The 10,137-nt window shown below is 41.9% G+C and overlaps 1 protein-coding gene across 2 annotated transcripts; it reads left to right on the top strand.

The window, feature by feature from the left end:
• The first annotated feature begins 168 nt into the window (after nucleotides 1–168).
• Nucleotides 169–9,875, top strand: LOC136441290 (A-kinase anchor protein 1, mitochondrial-like). 2 transcript variants are annotated; one of them, XM_066437496.1, is made up of 9 exons: nucleotides 169–377; nucleotides 1,400–2,788; nucleotides 4,664–4,784; nucleotides 5,281–5,393; nucleotides 6,176–6,395; nucleotides 6,967–7,120; nucleotides 7,523–7,590; nucleotides 7,781–7,917; nucleotides 8,738–9,875. In XM_066437496.1, the coding sequence occupies exons 2-9, from the start codon at nucleotides 1,436–1,438 to the stop codon at nucleotides 8,795–8,797; spliced, it is 2,226 nt and encodes a 741-aa protein (XP_066293593.1). In that variant the 5' UTR covers nucleotides 169–377; nucleotides 1,400–1,435; the 3' UTR covers nucleotides 8,798–9,875. The 2 variants fall into 2 exon arrangements, with proteins under 2 accessions (XP_066293593.1, XP_066293600.1); XM_066437503.1 differs by having other exon boundaries at nucleotides 170–377; nucleotides 6,218–6,395.
• Nucleotides 9,876–10,137: the final 262 nt, after the last annotated feature.

Genomic DNA, 10,137 nt, shown 5'->3' with positions numbered 1-10,137 from the left:
GTAAATATGGGGAATAAAACCCAGTATATAGTATCACAACAGCTGTACTATTTATAACTAAGTAATGAATGTGCTATTTCTGTCTGATTTAAGGGGAATTTTTGTGGTCTTTAAGGATCTGGCCTGTGAATATATACATGTTCCTGCTGTCAAATCACGATCCCAGAATAAGTTCTCGCGAGAGTTTGGGTGCGTGGCGAGACACGACCGAAAAAACAGTGGAAGCAGATTTCGCGAGCCACGTGCAGACTTGTGCAATAGTTCAGAAAAGCCGAAAGTTCGCCACAAAATTCTTTCCCTTGGTCTCTCTTCATGCGCTGTTCCAGTGACGGTGGTGTGGACATTGCTTTGTCCGTTTTGAGGCTACAGTTTTAGACGTAAGTCGGGTAAAATGGGGGGAAATATGGAAAGTCCTTGGGCCGTAAGTGCCGTTCAGCCCATAAAACTGAAGCATGAGTCATTCCGGTACCCTATCTGGGGATATTACATTTCCTAGAAACGTGCAGATATGTTTTAAGCCGTAGCTTTGATGTATCTAGGTATTGTCCTTTCAAGGTAAGAATTGTATTTTTTGTCCCCGTATAGTTTTATGTGTGCAGGAATTCCAGCCAGCCACATGCCATGGGAGTCAAAAAACTTGTCAGATTTCCCGTGGTGTCCCTTCTTTAATTTTGCCCTGCCCACACAATTTTTTTTTCAACGAAAATTGTATGTGTCGCGGTTTGTTCAAGGGCTCAGAGTAACGCCTACCATGTGTCCTGTTTCCCACCTGACAAAATCAGTGATTAATTAACTTTGCCGTTACTTTCAAAGTAGTATTTAGACAGGGTGGCGTAAACAAAGCTGTATCATATATCAGGTACTGTGTGACAGGGGAAAAATACAGGTAACAAAGTTACAAAAGTTACAATTTTTACCGGTAGTTTAAACAAGTTTCAGTGATCAACAGTACCAGGAATTTACACTAATCCAAACCTACCCTAAAGGCACTGAAACAAACCGGTTGTTTGAATTTCCCTGCCCCCTAATTGACCTTTGAGTGCAAATAGGCCATCTTGTTGTGATCCCCATTTAGAGACAGCTGTGCCTTTATTTTGGTCACCATCATTAAAAGTCCTTTTGTCATGAGGGAAATTCTTTACAGAAGAAGAGATTCATGATGTGACCTTTCATGGCACCATTCTGCTAGCCATATTCCTATATTTCCAACCAAGTCCTGACCTTGACACCATCAGGATAATGGTATGACCTAGTTCAGCCCATTAGTTTGTTTATTTGTTTTACATAACTGGTAGACCACCTTATGGCCACAAGACCACCTTGTCACTAAAATATTTTTTTACTTGTATTATGCTTCTTCTGAAATAATTATTTTCCCATTATGTTGTGTTATCTGCAGGTTTGGAGAATCATTACTCTGTAGAAGCGAATCATCATGACTGCCGGTCGTATTGTTGTGACAGCTGGCATCTCAGTTGCAGTGGCTGTGTTCACCCTTCTGTGGTTCTCCAGCAAAAAGAAAAAGAAGCCCAGCACATCCACCAGTAGCTCAAACAAGCGCAGCATCAGTAGCATAGAGGAGGAGTCACCTCAAGCCGCTAGTATTGAAGAGCAGTTCAGCTTTAAACACACAGATCTAGCAGTAGAGGAGTTATCAGCTAACACCTTTAGTGCTAAGGATTTCAGTACAACTACAGCTTTATCAGAAAGTTCATCTCTGAAGAAAGAAGCTCCACTTCCTCACTTGGAGCCTTGCAAGCGCCCTGAGCTCTTGAATCCAGCTGGAGGAGAGAAGTTCGAGCAAGAGGAGAACGAAGATGCTCCCCTGCAGAATGAGCAAAACGAGATGGCAGCAATCGGTGTTTCCAAGAGCCCTGATGTTGGAAAGCCAGCCAAATCATCATCAGAAGAAGCAAGCACAAAAGAAGTACAAGCCCTCAGCAAAGAAGAAAACATAAGCGCCGACAACACAAATCATGTTTCTAAAGAATCCAAATGTAAAGATGAAGATCATCATGTTTCCAATGCTCCTACGCTTTGCACAGATTATGAGAAGAATGTAAAGGATGAATGTAGTGATAAACAAGAGCCTTCTCCTCCACTTTCCTCAGCAGTCCCTAGCAAAGTACTCAGTAATGATAGTGACAACTTGAACTGTGAGTCAGATGCTTCACTTCTGTCTCATGTGACATCAATAGAAGCTGAAAAGGTCAGTTCTTCTTCTTCACAACCATCTCAGGAGTCAAGCAGTAGCCAACTGGATTCCCCTTACTCTCAGGAAGCCGACAGAGTGCAAACCAGCAGCCAAGAGTCTACCAGCTCTTCCCTGTCAGAATCTAGCATCGGTGGGTCGGCAGTAGAGGAAACATCCGTGGGAAAAGATGTTAGCTGTGATGGCTGCAGTGATGAAGGGATAGAAGACTGTACAAACAGCAACGTCACTGCTGAGAACACACATTCATCTAGTGCCGAAGTCCAGTCAGTCCCGACCTCCGACTGGGGCACTGCAGTTGAGGAGCTGGAACGCAAAAGCAAGCAGAAGATGCAGTCACCAAAGACTCGCAACTCTCCAAGTGAGGCGGATAGCCAGAAATCCCCATCTCCTACCCCAGTAGACACCGCGTTGGTTTCCCCGGGGTCAGAGGTCAGTAGCGAGGTGTCCAACGACAGCGGACGGAGCACCATGGACAACGGTGCAGCCAGCACGGCCAGCAGCAGCACACATCAGGACCAAGCTGGCGTTCTAGAGGAGGACCAGATCGTAACGTGGAAAATTAACTTCCCATCGGTACATGACATCTCTTATTGTTAGCCCAGTCACTATTGTCCATGAGATCTGAGTTGGTTTAATAGTCAGGTAATATAAAAGTTGAGTTAGTTTGGTGATGATGCATTAGTCATTTTTAGAGGGTTTAAATTAGACTTCTTATTGGGAAATAATGCATCCAAGTGTATTCTGCATAATCTTGTGGGAAATATAAAAGTTGAGTTCGTTTGGTAATGATGTATTATTGATCATGTTTAGAGGATTTAAGTATTAGGCTTGTTTAAGTTGTTATTGGGAACTTGCAAAAGTTGCATCCAAGTACTGTAAGTCTATTAATATTCGCGAGAAATTTAAGTTCGCGAGATTCGCGGAGACCTTCTCTTCGCAAACTCATCTCCTCGCGAACTTGTAGTTTTACTGGGCTGCCCCCCTCCCCACACCTTCCGTCCCAAACCTCCTTGCCCAAACACTAACACAATGATAGCAAATTCTACCGATGACAAGACTCAACTGATAACAGACCATTCACTCTTTCAATTTTTATCAAGTCATAATTTATTTAGTTACTAAGTACTTCTTACAACGAACGGTAAAAGAAAGTACTAGTACACCTAAGTTACGACGGTATCGGGGAAAATCGAAAAATTCGCACCGGCATTTTGTGTTTATCCACATTATCATGACGCTGCGGGCGTAAGGACGCCGTCCCCCGTCAGAAAATCCAACTCCTTTGTTTTGTTAGGTATTGTTATTCTTGAATACAATCGATGTCGGCACCTTTCGCATATGTTGTTCTCATTAAAAACTTGTTTTTCAAGGTTCAAGTCGGTCTTTCGAAGTTCATACAAGCGTCATTTATGTCAGTTTTTCGGCAAGCGATTTCCTACGAACGTGGACCGAGCACGACTAAAAGCCGAAAACCTCAAAATAATTTGTATCGAAGGACCAGCCATCGATCAATTCCATTTCTATCGGGACATTAAAAGATAAACTTGTAAGATGAAACGTATTTCCACCGCTGTAATTTCAGTAAACAAGCCGACCCCAAGCGGCCAAGGGCGCCATGTTGATTGATTGGCTCACCTCAGATAACCTGTGCTCTGATTGGTTGATTGAAAGAAAGCGTCAGTGTTTCACGTGATCAAGATGGCGCGGGCTTCTCAGAACAGTTTGTAATATGCTTCCCAAAAAAACGCGTGTTGGAACAATTTTTGGCGGCCTTTGTTACGATATCGATAAAATGTAGCCAAGCCTCTTCCGAAGGCAACAGTCACTTAATTTTCCCGGCAAGGAAACAAAATTAGATACATGTAATATATGTATTTAGATCGTATATGCGTGGCGGGAAACTTCCGCTAGCGCTCCTCGGCGTAAATGTGGACGCATTATTACGTACCTTTACTCAACAATTTTGTCCCTCAGAATGCGGGAAATAGCGTTTAAGACGGTTCAAGATATCAAAATTTTACCTTGCGCTACCGAAAAAATTAATAACACTTGTTCGCGAACTCAAAGACCTCGCGAACTCCTGTCTTGCTAAGTTTCGCGAAATTAAGTACTCGCGAACATAAGAAGACTTACAGTAGTGTATTCTGCATTATCTTGTAGGAAAGAGGATTAAAGTCATGTCATATGAAGAAGCGGCCTGCAGGCCAATTTGAGCTTCTCATGAAATGAGAGAGTTCTGTAGCTTTGTCCAAAGTGAAATATTGTGAAATATGGTTTATTACTTTGATGTTGCACCTAGAATCGCAGTAGGATATTTGGAGTTTCTTTTGATTACCTGGGTGTGTTAAAAGAAACTCCAAATATCCAATGTTCTACCAACCTGATGAAATTATTTTTGGTAGAATTGCAGTACCTGTACCTCTCACAATTTCCTGTGCTGTTTGCTAGGACCTGTGTGGCCGTCTGATCGGGAAACAGGGTAGGAACATCAAGTGGATGATGGACAGGACAGGCTGTAACATCTTCATCAGGAAGAGTCCCGACTTCATGCAGTGGTGCTGTCTGGAAGGTGGGTGTCATACCACATATCTAGCACTAACAAGGTGGAACCAAACCTGTACAGGTGACCATCTCTAGACCCTGCCAAATGTGACCACTTTTTGGTGGTCCCTCAGATAATTTTCCTTATTGACACAAGTATTGAGAATCCTGTTTATAGTGACCACCTGTCCACATAGACCAGATTTTATTGGTACCCTGAGTGGTCTTCTTGGGCAGTTTTGACTGTGGTAGATGGATAAATTATAATATCTGTAAATAGCAGATATTTGAAACAGAAGTTTTAGAAAGTAGCACTTATTGAACTGCAAATACTGTTTAAGTCCTTATGACCTCAATGTAAAGAGGCCTGCAGGCTGATTTAAGCTTCTCATGAATAAACAATGATTTAAAAACAAACAAGCGTTTTGAACAGAATGAAAAAAAGACACAAGTGGTGGGTAGAAGAAGTAGTCAAGCACTATGAAAACTGTAGATCCAGTCTTGCCGTTTCCCTCTTACTACAGGTACTCAGAGTGAAGTGGACCATGCTCTGGACATAATTGCCCGGAAGTTCCCAACAGTGGACCTGAGTGCAGTTGAAGACTCTCCCAACAGCGATTCCTCCGACATCTCTCAAGTAATGGCCGCGTCATGTCTTCACGGCTGATGCTAGTTGAGGAAGTCCAGGAGTGGACCAGTTGTAATGCATGTCCCACTGCAAAGCTTTCGCATCAATGTCAATCTGGCAGGCTGTGCATCATGTGTAACCAAATTGTTACCATGGGTGATTGTAGTTCATTAACCCTCTCCCTCCTGACTAGTAAAAGTTGTGCTGTTCCTAATTCATGAGACTTGGTGTGTAGATGTTTGTAGCAGGGAGAAGGTTAAGTTAGCCAATGATGTGGAAATCAGTAGCTGCAATCGGAATCAAACCAATCTCTTGTGTGCTACGTGAAAGTTGTGTCTGTTAGGAGGAACCTTGTTGGTTCTGTTTGAGTTGTTCTGTATTTATTATTTTCACCTTGAAAAGCATAGCACTAAGCCTAAAACCTATAAGTTGATATTGAAATACTCTGGAGCAATAAGGGTCTCTTGAAAAAAAAAAAAGGAAGTTATCTTGTAGTTACCTTATGTCAGAGGCTGATTTGAGAATCTTGCGGACCACTTTTATGGGCTCTGACACGGGTTACTGTAGTATTCTACAAGACCAGTAAACCTTGGCTTTGATCAAAGGCAGAAATTGAATTGAAGGCTCAAACTGAATATGAAATCAAAATGCAGAGCAACTCTCAGCTTTGAGGAGAAAACGTATGTAGTTGTTGTTGATGCATGCCTGTTGTTGTTGTGATTCCCCTAATGGTGTTGTGCTTGCGGTGTGCATGTGTGTCTGACAGCATGATGTGTCCCGTGGTGTTTCAGAGGTGTGTGGACATCATCCCTGTCCTCCCTCCTCAACTCCAGCTGCAGCTGACCGAGGGACTGAACGACGTCATCGTCTGTAACATCATGGACGCCTCGCACATCTTCGTGCAGCAGCACATCCACCCAACCTTCCCCGCGCTCGCCACGCTGGACCATTGTATGGCCATCTGTTACGCAGACCAAAACCTGGTGCCGGGGGTGCCCAAACCCGTAGACAGTAAGGGCCATTCTTAGACCTCGTTCATACCAGGAACAAATTGGAATTCACCCAGGGATGGAATCCATCCTGATTTTGCCAATCCTGGTATCAACGGTTCAAATCTGGCTCCATAGGTGGATTTGGCGAATTGAATCAGGATTTATTCTGTGCCTGAGTGAATCCTGATGGGTTTCCTTAAACAACTCAGAAAATGATGGTCTGCAATTTGTTTGACTTTATTGCCATTTCTTCAATGGTTCCACCAACTTGTTTCGTTTGAACTATATTCCTGATGGCCTCTTCAAAAATTACATCTTTGATTGCTACCATTATTCATTTCTTGCAAGTTGACATGATGCTGGTTTTGGGATGCTAAAATGCTTGAACCATGAATTGTAGGACAATGAAAGGAGTATCTTGTCAAGGCCCAGAGATTTGAGGACACGTAGTTACTTGTCAAATGAGCTACAAATTTGTGTCATATTGCACTAAACTTTGAACTGAAAAAAAAGACAAATGTAAGGTCTTTACACAGTACACATGTATGCTTGGAGAAGCACAAATGTTGACATCTGCGATATCTCGGCAGTTGGTGTCATCTGTGTGGCGCCGTCACCCATGGTGGGCGCGTACTGCCGTGCCGAGGTCCAAGAGGTGATGGAGGACAGTGACTCTGTGGTCGTGAAGTTCTGTGACTATGGAGGGTACTACCACGTACCGCGAGATGTGCTCCGACAGATCAGGTAAGCCGATCTGAAAGAACAGCTGCCGCTGAGGCCAAGAGGAGGGCCAGGAAAGCTCGGCTACAACAGAGCTGATGAAACCATGTAGACTTGCCATACTCTCTAAAGTGGCTGTCAACACAGTCACATGATGGAAACACTGGTGGTTTTACGGACAGCCAGTCAGAAATCAAGATAGCTGTATATTTACCATAATAGGTTTCTCCATAATACTGTACAATGTACATTAGGTAGTGCTTAAACAAGTGGGTAGGTGGGCAAAAATTTTCACGGTGGTTTTAAGTTGGTGCTGAAGAGTTCACCGCAAACATAAAACCACTGCGAACATTTCTGTATTTACAGTATATTATCCTGAAAATCTTTCAATCCCCAAAAAGTCTTACAATTGGTATTTCTTTACAGGAGTGACTTTATGACCCTACCATTCCAGGCTGTGGAATGTTATATGGCAAACATTGCACCCCTAGAAGGTATGTATGCAGTATGCTGTCCGTCTTTTTCTTACCCAAGAATGAAGTTTCTTACCAAGCACTTCTATTACTGGGCCAACCTCAATGTTAAAATGTAAGGCTTCTAATGTAGTGTCCGTTGAAAAGGACTACCAGTTGTATAAAACCTTTTTTTAGTGTTCCAAATTAAGAAGTCCTCTGTCTTGACCAGGTGAGGAGAGCTTCTCCCTTGAGGCGACAGGTCTAGTGGAGGAGTTGACCCAGGGTATCGTGACTCAGGTGAACGTGGTGGGGTACTCTACTGAAGGCTGTCCTCTTGTACATCTGTACTCCACACAGGGCGACACAGTAAGTACAAGTATTTAAAATATTCTTACCATAAAAAAACAAGGAGAGTGTTTACAGATCCCTTAGTTTCGGGACCCAACCTGTAGAACAAGATACCTTCTTGAAAGTTTGACATGTTATCCCATCTTGCTCTGACACAGATACTGACTTATAATTAGTGAAGACAGATATGTAAAATATATGTAATTTTTTTCTGTGCTAGAATTGTTTTATTGTTGGTACTTTTTACTACCAAATGGACTTTTAAGACATGGGATATGGCCATGCATTGGGCTAACCCATCTTAAACCCTGGGGGATTCTACACAATATAAGAGGTCTGCTCATTGGCCTAGCTGTTCCAGTTTGGGGGATTTGAAATCACTTAAGGCGACCTTCAATAGTGCTCCGAGAACATCACTAATAACTTCATCACAACTGACCGAACGGTGGGTCAATTTTTGTCCGATAGGTGTCTAAAGTCACAGATACGCCGCTATTTTTCAGTGTCATGGAGAAGAAATTGAAAAAACACGATTATTTTGTATCTATGTTCTAGTTTACTGGTAATACTTAGTATATTGATAGCCCCGCGGATGGCTGGAAAAATTGTAGAAATTGGCCAAATAGAGTGAATAGTATGCTAAGGGAGTCGGCTATGGAGAGAGGGTCCAATATACCATCCACATTTAGAGGTAGCAGACTTTAACTTCTATAGCAGACTAACTTCTCTGGCATGTTATCCGTCTATTTGGCCAGTTTCTACGATTTTTCCAGTGATCTGTGGAGCCTGGTAGAGGCCTAGTATATTGATGCCCACTAATGAACACCGTCTCTTTCAGAGCATCATGGTGAATCGGGTGATGGTGGAGCAGGGCCTTGCACAGTGGTTAGAGGGATGAATCTGTAGTTTCAAATCAGCTGCAAACTTTACTGCCACAAGTGCAATCACTGCAACCTACTTTCAGAGATGCCATCATACAAAGAAACATGACAGAAATTCAGGAAACAGGCTGTAGCTTGTGTTACTGTCTTACTTAAGTCCCACCAGAACATTGACTTATAAACTAGATTTCTTTTCAGCTTCTTGTCTTGTGTAGCAAAGCTCTGTAGTTGACTTTACTTAAAAGCTGTACAAATATTGCTAATAAAGAGTCCTTCAGGGGAAAGACCTTACTGTTAGATGTGATGACAAACTTGATGGCATTTCTGACATACAAGCTCTGCAATATGCTATGTTATATGAGGTGCTGTGTACATATTATTGCTACAAGTAGTTTTTGTTAGCTAAATTATGTTTATTACTTACTTGTGTTGGATAGTTAAGGAGAGCTTTTAATTATTGAATACCAAATAAAGATATTTGACATCTCTTATGTTAACTGGAAATCACAACATCTCTGGCATTGACCACTGAAGTGATATCAACGATAGCAAAAGTTTTCATTACTTTGTACAGAAATATTTTTACAGTAATGGTTTTGTTAAAAAAGCCTGTTTTCTGGAGAACCATCCACTTCATCTTGTGCAATGAGGCCGTCTCACTTGCCGGATTTACATGTTAATGTACATTACACATTGTCCAAGACTGTACAGTTTATAAAGACAAGTTCCTATCAGGTTTCCAAACTTACAGCTGTTTTTACACGTACCAGAATCAGATTATATGGAGACAAGCATTAGATTTCTATGACTAAAATCAAAGCCGCCTACTGAAATAGTTTGTACATTCATACATCGTTGGGAAAATTTATGTTGTCAGCATAGCTTGAGTGATCAGCTGGTTTATGTGGGAATCATGGATATTTATAGAGAAATTACTATTGTTGCTTTCTACTGCATGAGAGAACAAATAATGAAGCAAAACCTTAAAAAGATGTGAATGAAGCAGACTATAGATGTGATTGTGTGATATAAGTACTTTGTGTACTGGTGATTTGCTTTGTCTATTTTTCCAATAAAGTTCACTTTGCACCATAATCTTCCCTTGTCTGTCTTGTATCTTAGCAGCATAGATTTGTACATAAGCAAGTTGACCCCAGTGTTGGGTCATTAACTCTTTCTTTCCAGATTCAGACCTTGCCTCCAATACAGGCAGCAGACATGATAGAATGAAAATGATGCCATTGTGGCAAACATAAGACCGATCCTAACTGTCCATCACAATTAGCAGTTTAATCAATGACTACATGGTAATTAGATAATCGATAGTGGCTGCATATCCGTCAAATGTCTGCATTTC

This window comes from Branchiostoma lanceolatum, chromosome 1, assembly GCF_035083965.1.
Source record: "Branchiostoma lanceolatum isolate klBraLanc5 chromosome 1, klBraLanc5.hap2, whole genome shotgun sequence".
Taxonomy (NCBI): domain Eukaryota; kingdom Metazoa; phylum Chordata; class Leptocardii; order Amphioxiformes; family Branchiostomatidae; genus Branchiostoma; species Branchiostoma lanceolatum.
Note: the sequence above shows the minus strand (reverse complement) of the source record. Positions and strands in the feature narration are given on the sequence as shown.